This window comes from Schistocerca serialis, chromosome 10 (genome assembly GCF_023864345.2).
Source record: "Schistocerca serialis cubense isolate TAMUIC-IGC-003099 chromosome 10, iqSchSeri2.2, whole genome shotgun sequence".
In the NCBI taxonomy this organism is placed as follows: domain Eukaryota; kingdom Metazoa; phylum Arthropoda; class Insecta; order Orthoptera; family Acrididae; genus Schistocerca; species Schistocerca serialis.
The window spans coordinates 253,392,495-253,418,744 of record NC_064647.1 but is presented as its reverse complement, the minus strand read 5'-3'; the positions used below and the strand labels follow the sequence as shown (position 1 = coordinate 253,418,744).

General features: G+C 41.7%; 2 protein-coding genes across 3 annotated transcripts in view; one reads left to right on the top strand and one right to left on the bottom strand.

Moving 5' to 3' along the window:
- LOC126425312 (protein FAM177A1) overlaps positions 1 to 6,162 on the bottom strand; it is a 34,551-nt gene extending 28,389 nt beyond the window's left edge. The window contains exons 1-4 of the mRNA XM_050088292.1: positions 6,099 to 6,162; positions 5,802 to 5,893; positions 5,570 to 5,695; positions 3,298 to 3,462 (exon numbers count right to left, since the gene is read on the bottom strand). Coding sequence (XP_049944249.1) covers positions 3,298 to 3,462; positions 5,570 to 5,695; positions 5,802 to 5,858 — 348 coding nt within the window. The 5' untranslated portion in view covers positions 5,859 to 5,893; positions 6,099 to 6,162. The remainder of the gene's footprint in view (positions 1 to 3,297; positions 3,463 to 5,569; positions 5,696 to 5,801; positions 5,894 to 6,098) is intronic.
- A 292-nt stretch (positions 6,163 to 6,454) lies between these two features.
- Positions 6,455 to 26,250, top strand: part of LOC126425314 (protein lin-52 homolog) — a 70,414-nt gene continuing 50,618 nt past the window's right edge. Inside the window, exons 1-3 of one of the 2 annotated variants that reach the window (XM_050088293.1) lie at positions 6,455 to 6,599; positions 6,695 to 6,778; positions 9,496 to 9,597. In XM_050088293.1, coding sequence (XP_049944250.1) covers positions 6,554 to 6,599; positions 6,695 to 6,778; positions 9,496 to 9,597 — 232 coding nt within the window. In that variant the 5' untranslated portion in view covers positions 6,455 to 6,553. Of the gene's footprint in view, positions 6,613 to 6,694; positions 6,779 to 9,495; positions 9,598 to 26,250 lie in introns of both variants that reach the window. The other variant, XM_050088294.1, reaches the window with a different exon arrangement.

Here is a 26,250-nt window from a genome sequence, read left to right as displayed (position 1 = left end):
AGAAAGAGTAATACGGACAGCTATTGCTTGGAGTGGGGTGGTCAATGGGATGGGATGGTAACAGACATCGTCCCGAATGAGCAGCATGACCCCACCATGAGCTGGAATACCGTCCACAGGGGTGAGGTCATACCGCTCCGAGGTATAGTGGGTAAAGGCAATATGGTCAGTCGGGCGCAACTTGGTTTCCTGGAGACCAAGGATGAGCGGACAGTGCAGGCGGAGGAGCAGTTGTAATTCCTCTAGATTAGATCGAATACCTCTTATGTTCCAATTTAACAAAGCCATCGCTAGTCAGAAAAAAAGGGGGAATGAAACGGGTGAAGAGCTGGTCACCTCGACGGCCGCGGAGTGCCAGGTTTCGAGGGAACAACGCTACAACCGGCCAGAGGCAGATCGTGTTCCATCGAGTCGTTGCCAGCTGCGGCTGCTTTCCTGGGTTGCGTAGGAGGGGCAGCATCATTCGCCGATGAGAGGCCAGCTGAGCGTCTGGCAGCAGAGCGTCCCGGCAAAACTGAGGACGGCCGGGAGCAGCGACTCACGGATGGAGCGTCAGACGAAACGCGCCGGGGTGGAGAGGGGAATAGAGACTTCTTCTTGGAGGCCTTCTTGGAAGGCCGAGGAGGCACAGGGATGGTGGGCTGGACCCGAAGAAGGTCCTCACGCGTGGGGTCGGTTTTGGAACGCCGGACCTCGGAAGCTGGGGTCCGAAACGTTGCCCCGATGGACGCCTGAGAAGAGGATCGCTTCTCAGGTGGCGTGGGGGGGGGGGGGGGGGAGGAGGAGGGGGAGGAGGGGGAGGAGGAGGAGGAAGGGTGGCCCCTGGGACAGAGGGGGTGGGGGCCACGGGGGAGGAGGATTTGGAAGGGAGGGATTTGGGAGGCGGAGGCAGAGCCCCCTGATGGGCGGAGGAGGTGGAGGGGGGACAAGATAGGGGTGAGGATACTGTGGAAGGAGTGGACACGACTGAGGCAAACGAAGGTGTCAACGTCACAGGATGGAGGCGGTCATACTGCTTCCTGGCCTCAGAATAAGAGAGACCATCCAAAGTTTTTAATTCTTGAATCTTCTTCTCCATCTGATACGCGGGGCAGTCTAAAGATCTAGGCGAGTGGATGCCAGGACAATTGACGCACCGAGGCGGTGGGGTGCACGTATATGTTCCTCGCGAAGAGAACGTCCACAATCGCCACAAAGGGGCTCAGCCTCACACCGTGACGACATGTGCCCAAAGCGCAAACACCGAAAGCAGCGCATAGGAGGCAGGACGTAAGGTCACACATCGCACCGGTGGCACATCACCTTTACCTTCTCTGGGAGAACGTCCCCCTCGAAGGCGAGGATAAAGGCCCCGGTGTCGATGCGACGGTCTTTGGGGCTGCGCTGGACTCGCCGGACGAAATGCATGCCTCGGCGCTCCAGGTTGGACCTGAGCTCCTCATCAGATTGCAGCAGGAGGTCCCGATGAAAAATAACCCCCTGCGTTCTATTCAGTGCGAGATGCGGGACAATGGACACTGGGATGTCCCCTAGTTGGTCGCACGCCTGGAGCACCGCCGACTGTGTGGCGGAGGTGGTCTTTATAAGAACGGACCCTGAACGCATTTTACCGAGAGCCTCGATTTCCCCGAAGATGTCCTCGATGTGCTGGACAAAGAACATGGGCTTGGAGGTGGCGAACGTCCCCCCATCGGTCCGAGAACAGACTAAATAGCGGGGGAAGTACTTCGCCCCAAGCCGGCGGGCCTGTCCTTCCTCCCAGGGAGTGGCCAAGGGGGAAAGGGCAGGAGAACCAGAACCAGAGACAGTACCTTTCTTTTTAAAAGACTCGGCCCCAGAGTGACCTGATACATGTTGATGTTTCATCTGCGAAACGTCCGCCCCGATACCACCCACTCCGACCAGGGGCTCTCCCTACGGGCGCCACCCAGCCTCGGCAAGAGCCACCTGGCAGGATGACCATTGTCGGGAGTCCTCATGCCCCAAGGAGACGGGCATCTACTCCTTGGCCAACGTGGGGAGAGTGGAGCTCAGGTATCGGCAGTACGATCCCTGTGTTGTCAGGGGGCTACAACCTAGAGGGTACATGACGACCCCACCACAACGGGCTGGCTACCATGCTGGATTTCGGGTGCCATGGAAAGTCCATCATGATCGTAGGGGGGGGGGGTTTATGGGCGCTCAACATCGAGGTCATCAGCGATGATCGTAGGTGCAGATGGGGACGCACTATGGGCGTAACTTGTGCAACCCATCGGGCGTTTAGGCCCAATTTGAGGAATAGTGGGTGTGGTTACAACGCCGTTACAATGCTGAGTGCCAAGGTCTTAGTGCACTGAGGACCAGTGATACACCACGTAAGGTGTCCATCCCCAAAAGGCTCGTAATTCTGTAGAATTTGGAAAAAAGGAGGTCAAACCCCAAGGGGGACCATCACATGGAAGGCCGAAACGGTTGAAACACTTTTTAGTCGGCTCTTACGACAGGCAGGAATACCTCGGGCCTATTCTTACCCCGGACCCGCAGCGGGAGATGCTTTGCCTGTTGACATTCTAGTCCCTGCACACTTCGTCAGACCGTGTTCCTCTCATCCACTACCCATACACTACTATTCCTTCCCCTTCCCCAGCCCCTCCCGATTGCTACTTCCATCCCACACGATAGCTGTGTTCTGGCTCGAACTGTCAGAGTTGGCAGTCACGTGTGGACGAGGTCCGCTTGCTTGTGTGTAAGAATGGTGTTTGTTTCTCTTATGTCAATAAGGCTGTGGCTGAAAGCTTTGTGTTAAGTGTTAATTGTATCTGGCTGCTACTTAATGTGTGTTCTTTATGCTAAGTAGCAATCTATCTTTTCATACATTATTGCTATTCATACCTGAAGTTTCCATTGTGCGATACTGTGTTCTGTTATGCGTATCTACGTCACGTGGCAGTCTGCTAAAGGTGAGTGGTTGCCTTTCCTTTATTTTATGCATTATTCCATCTGGGAATTTACATTACTCTTGAACTTAATGTCATTCATGGCAATGGGGGAAAATTTTAAAAAAATTTAACATTTAAAGCTGTCAGTTTCTTTGAAAATATTAGCTCACTCAGTATGCCAAATGAAGAAATACAAGAACTGGGCAGGCAGCGACTTTACCAGTGACATTTAACATCTGTCAGCATTACATTTTTGAGCTTCCTACCCTAAAATTTAAATGAAGAGATTCTATTAAGACAATACTTTTTACTTTACATCTGGCAACATCACAATATTTAGGACACAGACTCTTCCTAAATCAGTCAATTTTGTTACCTCTCGAACCATCCTCTTGTACTCATCAATCTCGAGCTGATACTTCGGTGTAGTGATTCCAAAGAAGTCGGCAAGTGTTTCCCCCACGTAGTCGCAGGCTCGCAGGGTAGTGGACCCAGCAGAGACTGTCTTGTGCCACAGCCACGGTCCCCAGGACATCGTCGACTACAAAAGAAATCGCCACACTCGTCAACGCCACACCTACACTATACGAATAGTTTACAGTGTGGTGGCTGGGTAAAAGCCTCCAGATCTGCCGATATATCAGAGAGTAGCTGATCCACTGTTTTGGAAGCTGTAGTGCCATCTAGCAACTGGAGTACACGCGGGAAGCTACCTGCCAAAATATCGGCCAATTTGGAAGATTCCACCTGGCGAAGTAGTAAAATATTTTAACAAAGTACTACAGAGTTAAGATTGTGTTGCTGTAATCTCATATTAATGACATTTGACACTGAAGAGGGGCATCTACTTACTGGCCACATAAACAGGAACAGTTTGATCAACAACGTCCAATAATCAAACTTGAAAATGCGGCCAAATCTACTTATCCATCAAGTGAAAGGGGAACCATAAAAAAAGAAATACATATGGGTAATACCTGCAGCTGCCGAGAGATAGAAAGTCCAGACTGAGATGCTAATGAAGGCAAGGTTCAGGAAAGTATTTGGACTAACCACCCTTCTATCTAAAAAACTGTTAATACTAGTCAATTTGCCATTCACAGCCCAGAGCAGTGATATATGTGACTACCTGCTGGAATACCCTACATTTAAATACCCACCCACTAGCACAGGTAGGTAAACAGTTGTGTGGGCAGTCCGACCATAGTGTATGCGACCATATTACACCACCGGAGTGGATGTGGGGAGGGCTGGATGTTCAAATCCTACAGCTCTGGAATATGTCTGAGGCAGAACACACGGACAAATCTGACCAGTCCACTATGAAAGGTACATGACGGGATCAGTCCTTGCGACCCTAGCAAAAAGCTTTCCTCGTCTATTTATAAAATGCAAGGTGTAAGAATAATATCAACAGTGTAGCTTTCCAGCAAGGTCACGTAAGTGCGAGCATCCCAACGTCTCATCGTCCTGCATCTTTACTACAGTAACTGTGTCCCAAACTGACTGCATCACTTTCACCTGCATACATCTGTTGAACAGTTTATAATGCACTGAGAGAATTGTAGCACATAAGTCTGTCATTGTTAAAAAACAACACCTGGCTCAGTGAAACACTCTGAGAAATTGCTGAGTGGTCATATATCAGAGCGCAATAAGGAAGAATTTTTAATTGTGAAAATACCCGAAAGCAGTATGCAACCCAAATCTACAGCCTTATCTATTTCAGGATGCTACTACAGCTTTTTCTATAAATAATTTACAAAGATCGGATATAACAGTAGATTCGGTACCTAACTTTTTTTTTTTTGTCAATGGAATCTTATACTTTCTGCAGTGATTCCAAAAATGTATCTGTGGATGCGGGAGTGTACATCTTATTCCCCTCCTCCCCCCCCCTCCCCACAATCAAATGCCTTGCAAGGCATCTTATTGTTTAATTCAGAGAGGACTTCATTTATGATGTTATACACAGTGAGTCATGGAAAGCTTAGCACCCATTTTATTTCGTGAACAATTCCAGATATAAAACAAGGTTTTTGGCAAATGATAGTACACCAAGTAGCTTTAAATTCTGTATTGATCAAGATACTTAGGCATTTTTTTTTAACACAATGATGTACTTGTATAACGGCATCCGAAAGTGTTTGAAAAGACTATTACAGTGACATAAGCTTGTTAACACTACGATTGAAATTTTTCGTAAAAAGAATCAAAAATATACTCTAAAATTTAAGGGCAACTCTGGCGGAATCCGTTGTTGAGTTGTAAACACACTGACGCCACGGTATGTCATCGTATCGAGCCTTTCGATTGTTTACTTGTCTGGGCTGCGAACTAGCACAAGCTGGGTCATTTCTCCTTCAATATTCCTTGCATGCACACGTCTACCAGTGGGACAAAGGTAGACGTTCTACTTTTGTACAGCGAATAGTGGCAGGAGATGTATTGCCAACGAATGTGGGATGAGGCAAGGAGTATTATTCACATCTCATATTGACGTGAATTCTACCATTATTATCTGTCAATATACATATAATATTTAGTATATAACTTACTTTGTTGTCCTGTGACCTTACAATGAAATCCGGTTGTCAATTTCAACCGCGTAATTAATATAGTGATAAAGTTACAGATATGTAACATACCGGATCGACAGCCGCAACGGTGTCCAAAGTTTTCCCGTCAGATTCAGCGACACAAACCTCCTCTGCAGTGCATTCTTCTAAAATTCCATCGCTGAAATGTAGTATTCTTCTCGAGGTCTCTCTTGTCTACAAACCATACACGTATTTATGATACACATAGTCGTTCTTCTGACAAGCGCGTTTAATGGACAAGTATTGTAAATGGGCGTAACCCATGACCAAGCTGTGTCACCTGTGCATTATGTGAATCCATTAAAACGTCACTGAAAGTTCCCTCTGTTTCCTCCATTGCAGGTGTAGCAAATCAGATACCAAATCACAACACTGAAAAATAAAAGGTAAAATACACCTAACCTCCGCGTATTCACACATATATACAACGTCACAACAGTATATAATGGTCTATGGGTCACATTAAATCCAATGATCACTATGTGACATGACAAATACAGAATGTACAATGATCAGAGATGTACGTCATTCATCACTATCGATTATTTCCTTCTGAGTCTTCATTTATAAAAATTACCAAATAAGCAGCAACCAGTCGCAAAACCATGTTTTCTTTATTTACTTTTGCAAATCGATTTCAAATGATTAACACCCTTCATCGATGCTTTCAACGTATATGGTCCCTGAGTAGTAACACTATCTAAAGCACAGGTCAAACATAACATTTATTGTTCACAAATGTTACAATATGGTACATATTTTTTATTTGTCAAAATATGTTTCGTCAAAAGCTGAAAAATAAAACTATTATGCTAGCGTGGTCACACTACTGCAGCAATACCAGTTACCGAATCACGCACTGCAAAATACATATTCCTTTGAAAAATATTTATGAACCTAGTATTTTGATGACTATGTGATGTTCACGTTCACATTTTTATCTCGTAAAATAAGCAATATAATTGCCACAATTACCACAGGTGGTGTTGCTAAAAGGTGTCATTGGCGGCACTGTTCAATTCTGAGAATCATATGAATGCGGAAATGGCGAATGCTTTAAATGCGAGAATTCATCAAGGTAGGAACGGAAGGTATTTCGTTATAATGTAAAGGATTTTCGTAGCATATTTCTTATTCGGCGTGGTTATTTCATTACTTGAAATTTATCTGTAGTAAGCAGCATGTCAGAACTGGACGAAAATTTGCTGAGTATGGAAAACCTCGATAGGGCGTCTCCAGAATTGTGGCCCGAAAAAAGTGAGTATTGCTGAGAAATGTAGTTTTCATTTTGTGTTGCCAGCTAGTGTTTGTCTAAATAACTCGTTCGAATTTATAAATATGCAAAATGCTGTCTCTATGCTGCACATTGTCGTTTCGTTGTTTGTTGTAGTAATGAGACCCATTAAATATTTGTTATATTAGATTGGGTGTTAACCCTTAGGTAGGCTCGTGGGATGGATACCCACTTACGGGCGCCTGGGGTCATTTACGTCCCCGTGTACAGTACGTACGTACACGTTCAGTAATGGCAATTCTCGCTGTATGGCCTTCGAAATATTCTTCCATGATAGAGGAAACAAATAACTCATTTATAAGACAATAAAGGTGAACGATTTTATTGAATACGCTTGAAAATAAACAGTAGCACAGAGTATGGAGAATTTGTATTAATACTCCAAATACAGTTCATTCTAAATCATCGATACAAGTCTCCACATATTATGTTTGCATGAGCTTTGCACGTAAAGGATTTGCATGTTGCACGTCTCTGTGAAGGTTCTTCGTCATCTTTTTGTGGGGCTCATTTTGCACCTCCCACAAGAAGATCCAGGAGCATCAGTGACCACTCCAAACAGTTTTATATCCTCTCCTAAATGTAATTCAATTTTTGTTCCTGAAGGTCAAGGGAATGTTATCTATCCATTGCCACATTTTGATGTGGTTTTCAACCAATGATTCTCTCAAGATCCCTAGAAATTTTCTTCATAGCAGGTAACCTGTTTTCGGGCCATGTTACAGGCCTACAGCAAATGTTCATTTATACCTATTACATTTAGAAAATTGAAAAATATGGATAGTGGCCAACTTCTTGTTCATCTAACAATATTAAAATTTGTACTGAACTGATTGCATGTATCAACCCCACCTTTGGTACCGTGGTAAAAGGTGAGTATTTCGGCTGTTGCGTACGCACCAGTTGATAAGTTAATGGCTGCATTGTGATGCACTCTTAATAATAAAATTAGGCCACTTGTTATTTTTTGACAGTAACATATGATACTAAAGTCATATCTTTAGTAAATCCAAAGACACTGCTATACATTGTTTTATGCATACTAGGCTGAAATTCTGGTGAAATTTCACGCTTTTCATAAAGTGCCCACAACCGTTATCTTTTCATAAAGAGAAGCTGAACTAGGCTAGTTGGTAACTTGTAGACCAGTTGTCAAAAGTTATATTCCTGTTGATACCTGCAACAGGTTGTCAACCTGTTCACAGTTGATAATACAGTGTTCTCTTGTCCAGTTGTGTGCCTCCATATATATATATCAAAGATGACTAAATAATTCATTGCGGTGTCTACTGGTGTGAAAAACCTTTATTCCATATCTTTCAGGTTTTTGCAGCAAATATTGTGTAAATGGACATTTCCCCCCTGAAAGGTATAAGCTCTTTGTCAGTTGTACAGTATTCACTTGGGCTGAATGCATTTTTACCATTATTATTTATAGCAGTGAGAAAGTCCCTTACAGGTGCTAACTTATGTTCTCTTCTTGTTTCATGGGTGTGATGTCATCAAATCTGATAATTCTAAGAAAGAATGTCTTCTTATAAATTGTCATAATTTAAATGATTAGAAGGGGCCATGGCCTTTTGTTGTCGGGTACCTTCAAATCCCCCCCACAAACCAACCAACCACTTTGAGTGGCTTTGCGAAGCAAAGCCAAATAGAGTAGTCTGAAAACAGTTTATTTTTTCTCTTGCCTTATATTTGGCATCCCACTCTCTGGAATATTTATTTTTTACTGATACTGTGTATATATTGGTGAAATTTACTACTGAGGTCACTATATTTTCATCAAATGTAATAGAAAATGAATCGATGACAGACACTACAAGTACACCTTTCTTCCAGTGAATTGGGTTATGGTTATGGTGTTATGTTTCTGGGTTACGAGGGTTCTGGCTGGTATTTCCTTTTTACCATTTTACAGGTTTCTCTTTGGATACAAAAAAATTCTATCCTCCTGGCAGCCTGTTTTGGATTCAATTCCTTCTTGTTCTGTGTCAGAAATAAGATCTCTCCTCCGCGTAGTTCTCATCTGTTTCGTCCCTCTCGTGCCAACGAAATTCCTCCCATAGTTCTTTGGTTGTGCAGAATGCAGCCATCTGAAAATATGGTGACTGGAAATGGTACATTGGAAAAAATGATAATGAAGCATCTTAAAGGTCGTCAGTGCAACGAAATATATATAAAAGGTTGAAACGAATGTATATAGTACTTACTTCATTGTATCTCGGTAAGAATTACATCATTTACCCCAGTATGTATAGCGAATTAAAATTCTAAAAGCAACTCACCTCCATACCAACTGACACATTCCCAGGTGTGTGGGGTCAGAAAGGTCTTGCAAGGCTCACAACAACTAGATAGTAACTGGCAGGTTGACTGAAACACTCTAATGGCATACTGCAGTGAAGATGGGAAGGTACTGAAAATGTAAACAATGGCAGGTGGTGTGTATTAGGATGTGACAAGTTGGATCGTGCACGTAGACAAAAATGACCCCACACGTCCAGTAAAGGGTTAATTGAGAACCAATTTCAGCATATAAACTGCATTTTAGCCTTCATTCATTGAGTCATGAAGAGTGTAAAGATCTTGACATTCTTTTAAATACTTTACTGTTATGTAGTTTCTAATTTATAGAAATAGTCTTTACTTAGTTTTAGCACTTAAACTGTGTTGTTAGTTCCAGGAATGTCAAATTTTGTAAATCAAACTGCAGCAGCTAATACTAGTGGCCAGCCTTGGAACAAAGAACTAGACAGTGAGGATATAAACTTGCTGCACCGTGAGTTACTGTGTTCTTATGGACTGATTAATTAATAAATTAATTACTTCATTCATCCACCTGTAGGCAATCTGCATTGTATGAATGTAGTCAGAATGTTCACAATTTTCAGATTATTTATACATACAGTGCTACAGAAGCGTATCTTAATACATTTAATATTGAAGCCTTTGTGGCCCAAGAAAGCAAAATATATTTTGGGAAAAAAATATAAAATAATTACACTAATAAGAATGAGAGGATTACTCTTGCATTTTTTTTACTGCACGTGGTTTCGCTGTAAAATCACTAGTCCAGAATGAACAGTTCTCAGATATGGCAGTCAATCTGTTCGCAGTACAATGCAGGATAGTTCTTCACATTATTAACATACATGCCTACATCACACACTTCACAACTCCACTTAGTACGACTGGTATTAGCTGCTTTGTTACAAAGTACACATCTGTTGTTGTTGTTGTGGTCTTCAGTCCTGAGACTGGTTTGATGCAGCTCTCCATGCTACTCTATCCTGTGCAAGCTTTTTCATCTCCCAGTACCTACTGCAACCTACATCCTTCTGAATCTGCTTAGTGTATTCATCTCTTGGTCTCCCTCTACGATTTTTACCCTCCACGCTGCCCTCCAATACTAAATTGGTGATCCCTTGATGTCTCGGAACATGTCCTACCAACCGATCCCTTCTTCTGGTCAAGTTGTGCCACAAACTTCTCTTCTCCCCAATCTAAGGTTATTGAAACTTTTCCCATGTGCTATGTTGGGTTTGAATGAGTTCTGTTCCATTGGCAGTATCTTTCCACCATTTGGGGTTGACTTTGTAGTTCTCGAAAGACGTGCAGTGATTACAAGGTGACACACTAGGAATGACATGGATGTACCCTGTTCACATCTTTCTGTGAAAAAGGCTACTAGTTCACAACAGTCGCAGCATATGATGGCACCACTTTTTACTTTTTTTTGCCAGTTTCATGTAGGGATTTTATTATATCCATGCAGGTATCCCATATGAGGATTGTAATCTTTTACAGGTTGTAGGCACCATATCCCGGCACCTGTGCTGTCATTTTTTTTCTTGTGGATGTTGACGTGTCCTTTATGTTTTGTCAATTGGAGAAAAAGAGTTGCTTTTTTTAAAATCTTTCATAACATAGAAACAATTTCTTCTTCAGAACAGACAAATTGGAAGTCTCCTCTGTCCACCATCTTCTCACTGCTGAAATCTAAAGACATCCCAACTCACCCTCAGTGAACAGAGGTAATGAAGTAAAATAATTATTGAGAAATGCCTTGTGGTTCAATCGATGAAGGCTTTGTCGTAGTTTTGACACTAGCACCTTTATTTATTTTGTAGTGTTTCCTGCGGCTTTATAGTAAGTATCTTACCTCTTCCACATCCCAGAGGATCTCCTGACTATGAATCAATTGGAATGAGAAGTACATGTAATCTAACCTCATCTCAAACTGTAATATGCAGCTGTTTCCATTTGCTTGCAACAATATTTTATAACCCCTATTTGTTGGCCTCTGGGGTAAATATTGCTTCACACTGGAACAGCCAATGTATCTGATATTCAATCACACACTGGTTCTCTGTTGATTGAGAAGAGTGATAGAAAGGAGTGGAAATGTAGAAGAGGATGTACCTTGTATAATTTACCATAGCCACCTTCTCGTTTCTTGGGCTGCTGCTCATTGTCATTTACATTGTTGCCCAGCAACCAAGAAAATATATTTCATGAGAACACTGAATAAATGTAAGTAACTCACTTCACAGGATCAGAAGACCAGTGATGTTTATACTGGGTGATCTCTTTGTGCCCATTAGTAGAACAATAAACATTTCCAGATATTTGTATTAAGGCAAAATGGAAAAATAATGTCTTTGCCCCTAAACTTCCCATTACATTTACGTACCTTACAGACAGCTGTTGTGTGATGTAAAATCTCTACTTTATCACTTTAGTGTATATAAGTATTTGCTGTATAGGGGGGACAAAAGTAAAGCCCTATGGAAAAAAGACTGCAATTAATATACCACAAGTATATATGTATATAAAGTGGTTCCTTTGTATTGTATCATCTTATCATTCTGTGTTAAAATGTATTGAATTTTGTTTGTATTCACATATTTGTAAGTTCCATTTCCTTGAAATGGTTTCCTGTAAGCTGACATATTTGGACAATATCCATATAGTATTTATTGTCTACAGATGGCTAAATAAAATAAGTAAATAAATATTGCAAGAAATCTACATATTTCATCTTCATTTGTATGCACAAAATTTGTTGAGCCACCTATCTTTTGAATTGCATTTAGATTTGTTTCATATATTATTGTAAGTAACAACTGGAGGGAATAGTGTACAAAAGATTTGTGTTGGTGATTCTTTGCCCCCTTCAGCACTAGGATGTGTATTGTCACAACAGTCTTTTCAACCTTTGTAAATCAGAAACTGCTCCCATGTAACTGCATTATCAGCTGTTGTTTCCAACACTTGCTCTCGATATGGAGAATCACGTTAAGTTACCAACAACTATACTGGTTCATCATTGAAAATAAAATGGTTTAGAACTTGTATGTACTTCATTGTCAAAACTCAACTTTCACTATCAGATATACAAGAGTCGGTCACTTCGTATTGCCAATGGCAAGGAAAGCATATATGAAGAAGAGAAATTTGTTAACATCGAGTATAGATATCAGTGTCAAAGTCTTTCCTGAAAAGTACTTGTGTGGAGTGTAGCCATGTATGGACATGAAACATGGACGCTAAATAGTTTTGACAAGAAGAAGAAAATAGAAGCTTTCGAAATGTGGTGCTACAGGAGAATGCTGAAGATTAGATGGGTAGATCACATAACTAATGAGGAGGTACTGAATAGGATTTGGGAAAAGAGGAATTTGTGGCACACCTTGACTAGAAGAAGGGATCACCAATTTAGCAGTGGAGGAAAGCGTGGAAGGTAAAAATCGTAGAGGAATACCAAGGGATGAATACGCTAAGCAGATTCAGAAGGATGTAGGTTGCAGTAGTTACTCAGAGATGAAGAAGCTTGCACAGAATAGAATAGCATGGAGAGCTGCATCAAACCAGTCTCTGAGCTGAAAACCACAACACATTTCCATTAATATTTCAGTATCTAACTCACTTGCTTTGAATTTTCTTCTGGTGCAGTGGGCGAACACTCGAAGCAAAAAAAAAAAAAAAAAAAAAAAAAAAAAAAAACCCACAGAATCCTCACTAACTGGTGTCACACTCTCCCATGGTTTAAACAAGCCTGTGGCCATTCATGCTGCCCTTCTCTGTATATGTTTAATATCCCCTGTTAGTCCTATCTGGTATGGGTCCCACACATTTCAGCAGTATTGTAGAACCAGTCGCACTAGTGATTTTTAAGCATTCTCCTGTGTAGACTGACGGTGCTTCTCCAGTACTCTACCAATAAACTGAAGTCTACAACGTGCTTTACCCACAACTGAACCCATGTGATCAGTCCATTTCATATCCCTACAGAGTGTTACACCGAGATATTTGTATGGGTTGGACAATTCCAACAGTGACTCATTGATATTGTAGTCATAGGACACTAAGCCTGTGGGGCCATTTTTTTTTTTTTTTTTTTTTTTTTTTTTTTTTGAAGAGGAAAATTCTACATTTAGATTAAATTGCCAATCTCTGCACCACACTGAAGTCGTATCAAGATCTGACTGAATGTTTATCCAGCTTCTTTCAGGTATCACTTCATCATAGATAACTGCATGCTCTGCAAAAAGCCTGATTTTGCCATTACTAATGTGTACAGGGTAGTTAATATACAGTATGAACAGCCAGCCAGGGTCCCAACACGCTTCCCTCGGGCACACCCAGTGTTACTTCTACATCTGACCATGACTTTCCATACAAGATAACATGCTGTGCCCTCCCTACCAGAAAATCCTCAATCCAGTCACAAATTTCACTCGATACCTCATATGATGGTACTTTTGACAATAAGCGTAGGTCCAGTACTAAGTCAAATGCTTCTCAGAAGTGAAGAAACATTGCATGTACCTGGTTGTCATGATCCAGCGCTTTCAGTATGTCGTATGAGGAAAGTCTGAGTTAGATTTCACACGATCAGTATTTTCAAAACCTGTGCTGGTTGGCATTGAGGAGGTCATTGTGTTAAAGACACCTCGTTTTGTTGGAGCTGAGAATATGTTCTAAGATTTTACAACAAATTGACATCAAGGATATTGGATGGTAATTTTGTGAATCGCTTTTAGTGCCCTTCTTGTAGATGCGTGTGACCTGTGCCTTTCTCCGTGCACTGGGCACGGTTTTTTGTTCGAGGGATCTATGATGGATACAGTTAGAAGAGGAGCTCACTTGGCTGTAAATTCAGTATAGAATCTGACAGGGATTCTGTTTGGGCCTGGAGCTTTGTTCAATTTCAACAGCTTTATCTGTTTCTCAACACCATTGACACTAATACTTATTTCATTCATCTTTTCAGTGGTACGAGGATTAAATTGGGACAATTCTCCTGGGTTTTCCTTTCTAAAGGGACATTTGAAAGTGGAGTTAAGCATTTCACCTTTTGCTTTGCTACACTCAATTTCAGTTCCTGTTTCATTTGCTAAGGACTGGGCTCTAACTTCGGTGCCACTAACAGTCTTTACATACAACCAGAATTTCTTTCGGTTCTGTGAAAGATCACTTGACAATATTCTGCGACAGTAGTCATTGAAGGCTTCATACATTGTTCTCTTGACAGCTAGTGCATTTCATTTAGCATCCCTCTATCTATAGCCCTACACTTTGTTTTACACCTATTCTGTAGTAATCTCCGTTTCCTTAGAAGTTTCTTTACGGGAATAGCATACCGCGGAAATTCCGTATCACTATGATCTGTTCTACTGGGTATATATCTATCCAGTGCATGGTCAACTATTCTATTAAACTTCAGCCAGAGATCCTCTACATGCTCCTGCCCTGTGTTGAAAGTTAAAAGATCCTCATGAACATTGAGATACGGCACTTCTGACTTTTTTTTATCTAGTTGACTGAACATGTATTTCTTTCTGCGTGTTTTAGTTGCCTGTGTCCTCAGAGCCTTTTGAAACCATGACTGAATAAAATCTTCTTGGTTTTCAAGCCGCGTCAATTCAAATCAAATTCTTGCGCTAGTTCCACCATCATCACTAAAGTAAAACTACTGACTGCCAGTACTGGCATTATTTCTCACTTACATACCTACATTTATGGCTGCTGGCACCAATCAGAGAGGGCCAAAACAATGTGTGTGTGTGTGTGTGTGTGTGTGTGTGTGTGTGTGTGTGTGTGTGTGTGTGTGTGTGTGTGTGAGAGAGAGAGAGAGAGAGAGAGAGAGAGAGAGAGAGAGAGAGAGAGAGAGAGAGAGAGAGAGAGAGAGAGACGAGTTGGGCAGCTCATAGCTGCTCTGGCCCACCGAGGGAGCGATTGACGTTAGGTGGCGCGAGGGGTCGGCGCCACATTCGAAACTGCCGCTCCCGCCTCCCTACAAGCGTTAAGCATTCGTTGTTGCTTCCTTTCAACATACTCAGTGAATAGACCTTGTCTCTGTTGAAATTGTTGCTGTTCATTCTAATTTCAGCCACCTCCTTTGTAAAGGAGTCCCAGTATGTTGACACATGAGCCAAGACTCTCGTGTTCTCAAGCTGTATTTTGTGTCCATTTTCAAGGCAGTGCTCAGCTGTGGCTGATTTGTTGAGCTGCCTTTGCGTAATATTTCTCTTGTGTTCTGTACAACGCCCCGCAGCTCTGCGAATTGTCCGCACTAGATAGATGCGGCCGCACTCGCAAGAAGGGACACCATACATACCAGGCACATGAACAGCTATGTCATCTTTAGCAGGGCATTTGTAATGTCTCTTTTGCGGTAGCCATTCTACCTGAACACACAGCTCAAATGCTGCAATTAAGGCTGTAGGTGGTCGTCGTCAGAAATAACTTTGGCTCTCTGTATTAACATGTTGAAGACCACTTCATTTTGTACAGGGTGGTGAAAACTACTGGTGTTCAAATATCGATCAGTGTGCATCAGTTTCCTGTGCACTGAATGACCAAGGCAGCCTCCTGCCTTCTGCCCAACTAAAACCTCCAAGAACGCTAGCTTGCCATCCTTCTCCATCTCGATGGTAAATTTAATGTTGGGATGGACACCGTTCATGTGATCCACGAACTGCTACAGTGTATTCTCACCGCGAGTCCAGATGAGGAAGGTGTCATCAACATGCCTAAGGAGCGAGATGGACGCAACACCAGGGGCAGAGCCTGCTCCTCAAAGTGCTCGATGAAGAAATTCTCAACTGCAGCGGACACCGTCTGCGGATGCATTGTTTCGGCCCACTCTAATTGGTGCCAGTGGCCATAATCATAGGTATATAAGTGGGGAATAATGCTAACCCTGGCAGTCAGTAGTTTTACTCTTGATGACAACAGTGGAGCTAGCCATTGAAAGCTCAAGAATTTGATTCAAATTGTTGTGGCTTGAAACCCGATAAGTAGTATTAATACATGTAGTTGCTTTCTTTGTCAACAGTGAATTTAGTGATTGCTATTGTTAGTTCCATAAATAGTTCTACTAGTGTAACTGAACTTCGGTAACGTAGACGTAGATCATTGGCACAGCGGAAAGTTCCACAGGACTGGAAGAAGGCCCAGGTCATAGCACTCTATAAAAAGGGTAGAAAATCGGATGCACATAATTACCGGCCAGTTTCACTGACAGATTTGTTGTAGAATCGTGGAACATATTTTGTGTTCTGACATACTGACGTTTCTAGACTCTGAGAAGCTCATTTGCAGAAAACAGCACTGTTTTAGGAAACAGCAGTCATGTGAGACACAGCTGGCCCTCTTTGTGCATGATATACAACAGGCTCTAGATACTGTCTCCCAGCTTGATGCCATATTTCTCGACTTTCGAAAGGCGTTAGACTCAGTTCCGCACTGTCGCTCGCTCCAAAAAATGTGTGCTTACGGTCTATCTGATGACATATGCGGTTGGATAGAAAGTTTTCTAACCGACAGAGAGCAGTATGTCGCCCTGAATGGGGTGACTTCGACAGAAACGAGTGTAACTTCACATATGCCCCAGGGCAGCACAATAGGTCAGCTGCTTTGTACGATTTACATAAACGATCTGCTTGGTGGTATTGACAGTGGCATTAGACTGTTAGCCGATGATGCTGTAGTCTACAGGAAAGTAGTATCACGTGAAAGTTGTGTACAAATCAATAAGGATTTGCAAAAAATAAATGCTTGGTGTAATGACTGGCAGTTATCTCTCACTATTAGTAATTGTAACCTACTGCGTATAACCGCAAAAATCCCCATTAACCCTGTGGTGCATAGTGTCCACTACAGTGGACAGCTGTTAATGGTCGTTTCTTTGGCATTTTCAATGAGTCCTGAGGCTGCAAATGCACACAGTTCATTGCAGTGGGCACTACCTACTAGTGTTGTGTCCTGCATGCATTTTCGACCTCATGACTGATTGAAAACAGAGAATTGACCATTAAAAGTTGTCCACTGCAGTGAAATTCATGCAACACAGGGTTAATATAAGACTACAAAATAAATGCCTGGTCTTCAGAAGCAGTAACATCCGTCAAGTATCTGGGTGTGATTATTTGAAATGATCTCAAATGGAATGATCAGATTACACAAGTAACGGGCAAGGTGAACTCTAGATTGTGGTTTATTGGTAGAATCCTGAAGCGTTGCAGTCCTTCAACAAAGGAAATTGCTTACAATACTTTAGTTCATCCAGTCTTGATAGTATTGTTCGCTTGTATGGGACCCTTACCAGTCGGGTCTGATTCGAGCGATTGAGAAAGTCCAAAGATTATTTTAGCCATCGCAAGAGCATTACAAATTTCATAGAAAGGTTGAAGTGGGGCACACTTGGAGATAGACGACGTGCCAAACGGAAGGGGCTGCTCACTAAATTCCGAAATTCGATCTTCGCCGAGGATTTAGAGCGTATATTATTACCACCAACTTTCAAATCGTGCAATGATCACCATTCAAAGATAGGGAAATTAGAGCTCATACTGAGGCATTCAGCCAGCCGTTTTTCCCTTGTGCGATCCGCGAGTGGAACGGGGGGGGGGGGATATGACTTTTCCGCGAATTGTGCCCTCCGCCATACAGTGTTTGGTAGCTAGTGGAGTATATATGTAGATGTTTAGTTTTTTCCCCCAGTAGCTGTAAAATTTTACCATGAGTAAGTAGTGTGGGCTCTGTGTAGGTTTATGAGTAGTGGGTTACAGTGTGGAATTTGTTCAAAGTATTTTCATTGGGGGGGGGGGGGGGGGAATGCAGTGCAATCACTCGCAGAAAAATTCCTGTATTCCTGTAGTAGTTGGTGTTGGATCTGCACCTTTTTTAGACTGAAGTCAGCTGATATGTATACCTGCTTAAAGGAAGTCCCTCTAACTAAGGGCTCACCTTCAGAGGATGTAATGTTTCCAAGTAGAGAAGGAATTAGCATATTTCATCAAAATATAAGAGATATTACAAATAAAGTTAGTGAACTGCTTATAGGTGTTGAGTATGAAATTATTGGTATATAAGAGCACCACAGAAATGATTTGACAATTCAGAGGCTTCCCTTACCAGGATACAGATTAGCTGGCAGTTTTCAAGAAATTACTTGCGGGCTGGGGGAGTACCTATGTACGTATATAAAAAAAGGGGGGGGGGGGCAGTTGAATTTAGTGAAACTAAACTTCTAGTTGTTGTTGTATAGGCCCCCCTAACTCTGATTTCAGATCATTTCTGCTCAAGCTAGAGGGGGTACTTGATTCATTTGTAGGAAATACCAGAAATTAGTCGTGGTGACTTGAATATAAATTTTGTATATGATGGGGCAAGAAAAAGGATGTTGGTATATCTCATATATTCATATGATCTGATGCAGACTGTTTTTTCCAACTAGGGTGCAGGGGATCAGTAGCACAGCCATAGGCAATATTTTTATTCATTCTTCATTACTAGATGGGCATTCTGTTAGTAAAAGGGTGAATGGCCTTTCAGACCGTGATACACAAATTTTAACACTGAAAGGCTTTAGTACTCAAACAAATATCACATTTAATTACAAACTATGTAGGAAAGTTAATCCAACAACAGTAGTTTTTTAAACCATGTCAAGGAACAAGAATGGCAGGATGTTTATAGTGCCAATAACATAGATGGTAAATATAATGCTTTCCTTAACACATTTCTCATGCTCTTTGAGAGTTGCTTTCCATTACAACATTCTAAACGGGGTACTAGCAGTAATAGGCAGCCCGGGTGGCTGACTAGTGGGATAAGGATATCATGTAGAACAAAGCGAGAATTATATCAAAATGTTAGAAGTAGTCACAATCAAGCTGCAGTATCCATTACAATCAGTATTGTAAGGTGCTTAATAAATGTTATTAGGAAGGCAAAGAGTATGTGGTATGCAAATAGAATAGCTAACTCACAGGATAAAATTAAAACCATATATTTAGTTGTGAAGGAAGTGTCTGATCAGTAGCACAAGGTCGGCGATATAGTCAGTTCGCAGTAAAAATATTTCTGTACTGATAAGTCAAATATATGTACAGTATTTAACAATCATTTTCTGAGCATTGCTGTAGAATTAAATGAAAATTTAAGTTTCTTCAGGGAATCATAAAACTTTCTTGGCAAATGCTTTTCCGAGATTGATGTCTGAAGTACTCAACTACGATACAGGCAAGAGGGAGCTAGTCAATAATTAAGTCACTGAGAACTAAGGACTCTCATGGTCATGATGGAGTGCCTATCAGAATATCAAAGTACTGTGCTGCACATGTTAGCCCTGTATTTAGCCATATTTGTAATTTTACCTTTAGGAATGGTCAGTTTCCTGAACAATTAAAGTTCTCAGTAGTAAAGCTGCTTTATAAAAAAAGAGAAAGGGATAATGCAGATAATTTTAGACCTGTTTCTATACCATCAGTGTTTGCTTAAGTTATTGAAAAGGCCATGTATGTAAGAATAATTGATCATTTTATATGTACTGTTCGACTTTAGAAGTCATATAACAACTGAAAGTGCTATATTCTCTTTTCTCTGTGAGGTACTGAACACGTTAAACAAAAGGTTTTGAATGCTAGGAATATTTTTTGATTAAACTAAGGCATTCGATTGCATTGATCATAAAATACTGCTCCAGAAGTTGAACCATTACAGAATATGGGAAGTAGCTCGCAGTTGGTTCACCTCTTACTTTACCAGCAGACAGCAAAAGGTAATTATTCACAATAATGGGAGTGGCTGTGATGGGGGTTCTGAGTGGGGGTACGGTCAAGTGGGGGGTGCCCCAGGGATCAGTGTTGGGGCCACTCCTGTTCCTTATTTATATAAATGATATGCCCTCTAGTATATGGGTAACTCTAAAATATTTCGGTTTGCTGATGACACTAGCTTGGTAGTAAAGGATGTTGTGTGCAGCATTGGCCCGGTTTCAAATAGTGCATTTCATGACGTAAGTTCATGGCTTGTAGAAAATAAATTATCACTAAATCACAGTGAGACTCAGTTTTTACAGTTTCTAACGCACAATTCAACAAAGCATGACATTTTAATTTCACGGAATGGGCATGTTGTTGTTTTTGTTGTGGTTGTGGTCTTCAGTCCAGAGACTGGTTTGATGCAGCTCTCCATGCTACTCTGTCCTGTGCAAGCTTTTTCATTCCCCAGTACCTACTGCAAGCTACATCCTTCTGAATCTGCTTAGTCTATTCATCTCTTGGTCTCCCTCTATGATTTTTACCCTCCGTGCTGCCCTCCAATACTAAATTGGTGATCCCTTGATGCCTCAGAATATGTCCTACCAACCGATCCCTTCTTCTAGTCAAGTTGTGTCACAAACTTCTTTTTTCCCCAATCCTATTGAATACCTCCTCATTAGTTATGTGATCTACCCACCTAATCTTCAGCATTCTTCTGTAGCACCACATTTCGAAAGCTTCTATTCTCTTCTTGTCTAAGCTATTATCGTCCCCGTTTCACTTCCATACATGGCTACACTCCATACAAACACTTTCAGAAAAGACTTCCTCACACTTAAATCTATACTCGATGTTAACAAATTTCTCTTCTTCAGAAACGCTTTCCTTGCCATTGCCAGTCTACATTTTATGTCCTCTCTACTTCGCCCATCATCAGTTATTTTGCTCCCCAAATAGCAAAACTCCTTTACTACTTTAAGCGTCTCATATCCTAATCTAATACCCTCAACATCACCCAATTTAATTAGAGTACATTCAATTATCCTCATGTTGCTTTTGTTGATGTTCATCCTCCTTTCAAGACACTGTCCATTCTGTTCAGCTGCTCTTCCAGGTCCTTTGCTGTCTCTGACAGAATTACAATGTCATCGGCGAACCTCAAAGTTTTTATTTCTTCTCCATGGATTTTAATACCTACTCCGAACTTTTCTTTGTTTCCTTTATGGCTTGCTCAGTATACAGATTGAATAGCATCGGGGATAGGCTACAACCCTGTCTCACTCCCTTCCCAACCACTGCTTCCCTTTCGTGCCCCTCGACTCTTATAACTGCCATCTGCTTTCTGTACAAATTATAAATAACCTTTTGCTCCCTGTATTTTACCCTTGCCACCTACAGAATTTGAAAAAGAATATTCCAGTCAACATTGTCAAAAGCTTTCTTTAAGTCTACAAATGATGGAAACGTAGGTTTGCCTTTCCTTTATCTTTCTTCTAAGATAAGTTGTAGGGTCAGTATTGCCTCCCGTGTTCCAACATTTCTACGGAATCCAAAGTAATCTTCCCTGAGGTCGGCTTCTACCAGTTTTTCCATTCATCTGTATAGAATTTGTGTTAGTATTTTGCAGCCGTGGCTTATTAAACTGATAGTTCGGTAATTTTCATATCTGTCAACCCTTGCTTTCTTTGGGATTGGAATTATTATATTCTTCTTGAAGTCTGAGGGTATTTCGCCTGTCTCGTACATCTTGCTCACCAGATGGTAGAGTTTTGTCAGGGCTGGCTCTCCCAAGGCTCTCAGTAGCTCTAATGGAATGTTGTCTACTCCCAGGGCCTTGTTTCGATGTAGGTCTTTCAGTGCTCTGTCAAACTCTTCACGCAGTCTCATATCTCCCATTTCATCTTCATCTACATTCTCTTCCATTTCCATAATATTGTCCTCAAGAACATCACCCTTGTATAGACCCTCTACATCCTCCTCCTACCATTCTGCTTTCCTTTCTCTGCTCGAAACTGGATACCCATCTGAGCTATTGATATTCATGCAAGTGGTTCTCTTTTCTCCAAAGGTCTCTTTAATTTTCCTGTGGGCAGTATCTATCTTACCCCTAGTGAAATACACCTCTACATCCTTATATTTGTCCTCTAGCCATCCCTGCTTAGCCATATTGCACTTCCTGTCGATCTCATTTTTGAGGCGTTTGTATTCAGTTTTGACTGTTTCATTTCCTGAATTTACGTATTTTCTCCTTTCATCAATTAAGTTCAGTATCTCTTCCGTTACCCAAGGATTTCTATTAGCCCTCGTCTTTTTACCTACTTGATCCTCTGCTGCCTTCACTATTTCATTCATCAAAGCTACCCATTCTTCTTCTACTGTATTTCTTTCCCCCATGCTTTTCAATTGTTCCCTAATGCTCTCCCACAAACTCTCTACAACCTCTGGTTCTGTCAGTTTATCCAGGTCCCATCTCTTTAAATTCCCACCTTTGTGCAGTTTCTTTAGTTTTAATCTAAAATTCATAATCAATCGAGTGTGGTCAGAGTCCACTTCTGCCCCTGGAAATGTCTTACAATTTAAAACCTTTGGCTATGATTAAGTTATGCTCTGTGCAAAATTCTACCAGGCGGCTTCCTCTTTCATTCCTTACCCTCATTCCATATTCACCTACTATGTTTCCTTCTCTTTCTGTTCCTACTCTTGAATTGCAGTCACCCATGACTATTAAATTTTCGTCTCCCTTCACTACCTGAATAATTTCTTTTATCTCGTCATACATTTCATCAATTTCTTCATCTGCAGAGCTAGTTGGCATATAAACTTGTACTACTGTGGTAGGCGTGGACTTCGTATCTATCTTGGCCACAATAATGTGTTCACTATGCTGTTTGTAGTAGCTTACCCACATTCCTATTTTTTTATTCATCATTAAACCTACTCTTGCATTACCCTATTTGATTTTGTATTTATAACCCTGTATTCACCTGACCAGAAGTCTTGTTCATCCTGCCACCGAACTTCACTAATTCCCACTATATCTAACTTTAACCTATCCATTTCCCTTTTTAAATTTTCTAACCTACCTGCCCGATTAAGGGGTCTGACATTCCACACTCCGACCCGTAGAACGCCAGTTTTCTTTCTCCTGATAACAACGTCCTCCTGAGTAGTCCCCGCCCGGAGATCCGAATGGGTAACTATTTTACCTCCGGAATATTTTACCCAAGAGGACTCCATCATCTTTAAACCATACAGTAAAGCTGCATGCCCTCGGGAAAAATTACGGCTGTAGTTTCCCCTCGCTTTCAGCCGTTCGCAGTACCAGCACAGCAAGGCCGTTTTGGTTAGTGTTAAAAGACCAGATCAGACGATCATCCAGACTGTTTCCCCTGCAATTACTGAAAATTCTGCTGCCCCTCTTCGGGAACCGCACGTTTGTCTGGCCTCTCGACAGGTACCCCTCCGTTGTGGTTGCACCTTTGGTACGGCTATCTGTATAATTGAGGCACGCAAGCCTCTCCACCAACGGCAAGGTCCATGGTTCATGGAGGGGAGAATGGGCATATGATTAGTGAAACTGAACAGTTCAAATTTCTGGTTGTTCAGATAGATAGTAAGCTGTTGTGGAAAGCCCACATTTAGGATCTCGTTCAAAACTTAATGCTGCCATTTTTACTATTCGAACGGTATCTGGAGTGAGTGATCGTTTGACACGAAAATTAGTCTACTTTGTTTATTTTCATCCGCTAATGTCATGTGGTATCATATTTTGGGGAAACTCTTCCTATTTTGAAAGGATTTTATTTTATTTGTTTATCTTTTTTGCTCAGAAACAGACTTTTCAGGCAATAAGTGGTGTAAGTTCACGAGTCTCTTGTCGACCCATGTTCACGAGTCTGCGTATTTTGACATTGGCCTCTCAATATAGATGTATTCCTTACTGTCATTTGTTGTTAACAATATTAGCTTATTCCCAAGAATAAGCAGCTTTCACTCATTTAATACTCGGCAGAAATCAAACCTGCATTTGAATTGGACTTCCTTAAGTCTTGTGCAGGAAGGTGTGCAGTATACTGCTGCATCCATTTTCAGTAAGCTACCACTCGACTTCAAAAATCTTAGCAGTAGTCCACATGCTTTCAAATCAAAACTGAAGAGTTTCCTCGTGTGTCACTCCTTCTATTCTGTCGAGGAGGTCCTTGAAAAATTCAGCTGATTCTTGTTGTATTGTTGATTATATTTACTTAAACTTATGGCTTGACTTTTTTGGGTTCATAAACATTTTATTTTTATCTGTTATTACTTTTATGTTGTAATTCACATATTGACGCGTTCCATGACCTTGGAGATTTGATCCTCAATTTGGTCCTAAGGAACTTATCGTGCAAATAAAATAAATAAATTTTGTTCAGCCATGCCACCGTGAAAGACTCAGAGGACACGTATCTTTACTCTACATTGAGGACGTTATGCTCAGTGTGAGACTGCTGGAAAAGGTGCGGAAAAAATCACATCTGCAAAGTTCTTTAGCATTTTTGCAACAAAAGAGGTATTTCCTCACTTTTGCTCTAATTAAGCACCATATCGGAACTGCTGCAGTGGGCAGAATTTTCGAGAGGACAAGTCACGCTGTAGTGAGACAGCGGATACAGCGGACAAGATATGAACTTGATCATAATGCCAGAAACCTGTTTGATTGTTATCAACTTTGTCGCCATTCGATTGGGGGTGGGTAGATGAAGTCACTGCAGCATAACAGCGTGCTAGTTTGTGAAAGACAGTGTGTGAGCAGTGTTAAAAGTTTGATTGCCGAACTGACATGGGATTGATAAGATCCACAGAACGGTTGTTAATCTCACCAAACAAGAATTGAAGGGCGGCTCTGTGGTAGCGCTGAATAAAGGCCTTAATTTTTCACCAGTCCCGTGACATCTGCCAATTTTAGAGATTATTAGTTAATAGAGCAGTGCATTCGGCATCTCTCACACAACGCACGTGAGGGCGTCAGACTAACTGCCAGCAATATATTGTCAAAAGCTAAGCCACCGAAATCAAACATTATCCAGGAGGAATGACGTGGTTTACGCATATTGCGTGAGAATGAGGACTTGGTTGTCGTGCGAGCCCACAAAGGAAATGCCACCTGGTTCTGAGCACTGAAGACTGCATTTGTTATATGACGACGCATACTGGAAGCTCAGTCGTGATCCGACATAGGCCGTAGTCAGGAAGACAGGGAAGTTATTAAAGGTATCTGGTTTACCAGATGAACTGGTGAAGAAATTAATGCGTCTTACCGCCAGACCTCCCAGGCTTTATGGACTGCTGAAGATGCGTAAGGAACAGGTCCCTCTTAGGTCCATTGTTAGTGTAAACAGCTTGCCCAACTACAGACTGGCAAAACATCTTGCAGGATTATTAGCACCAAAACTGGATCATTGTGAACACCATGTTGTAATATTTGTTGAAACACTCAAGAAAATAATAAACTGGTGGAAACGACGTAATGGTTAGTCTGGATGTGGTGTCTTTTTTTACGAAGGTGCCAGTAAAAGACACGCTGGATCTTTTGGGTCAAATGTTTCCACCTGGAATTGTCAAGTTGTTCCATCATGTTCTAACAACAAAGAACTTCTTGTACCGTGATCAATATTATGAAAGGATGGATGGCACAGCAATGGGCTCACCACAGTAACCTGCAGTTGCGAATTTCTTCATGGAGCACTTTGAGGAGACGGCTCTAAACTTTGATGTTGCGTCCATCTTGCTTCCTTAGGTACGTTGATGACACCTTCCTGATATGGCCTCACAATGAAAATACAATGCAGCAGTTAGTGGACCACTTGAATGGTGACGATCCCAACCTTCGAGGAGGAGGAGGAGGAGGAGGATGGCAAGCTACTGTTCTTAGATGTTTTAGTTGAGTGGAAGGCAGGAGGCCAGCTTGATCTTTCAGTGTACAGGAGACCAACGCACACTGGTCAATATTTGAATACCGGTGGTTTTCACCTTCCTATACACAAGAAAGCGGTTCTGAATATGTTAACACACAAAGCCAAAGTTATTTCTGATGACAACCACCTACAGTCTTAATTTCAGCATTTGAGACACGTGTTCAGGGAGACTGGTTACAGCTGAAGAGACATTGCAAATACTTTCAGGTGTCACTGAAGGATGCCTTGTGAATTGGCAGAAGCCTAGCCGGCCGCTTTCCTGGCCATACTGTGGGGCAACAAACAGCAAGTTAGGACGTGGATTGAGACCACTGTTCCGGCCCACCCCCAAGATACGAGATATGTTGTACCCTACTAAACATGACATAGCTCTTCGTGTGCCCAGTGTGTATGGTGTCCCTTGCAAGTGCGGCGGCATCTGTA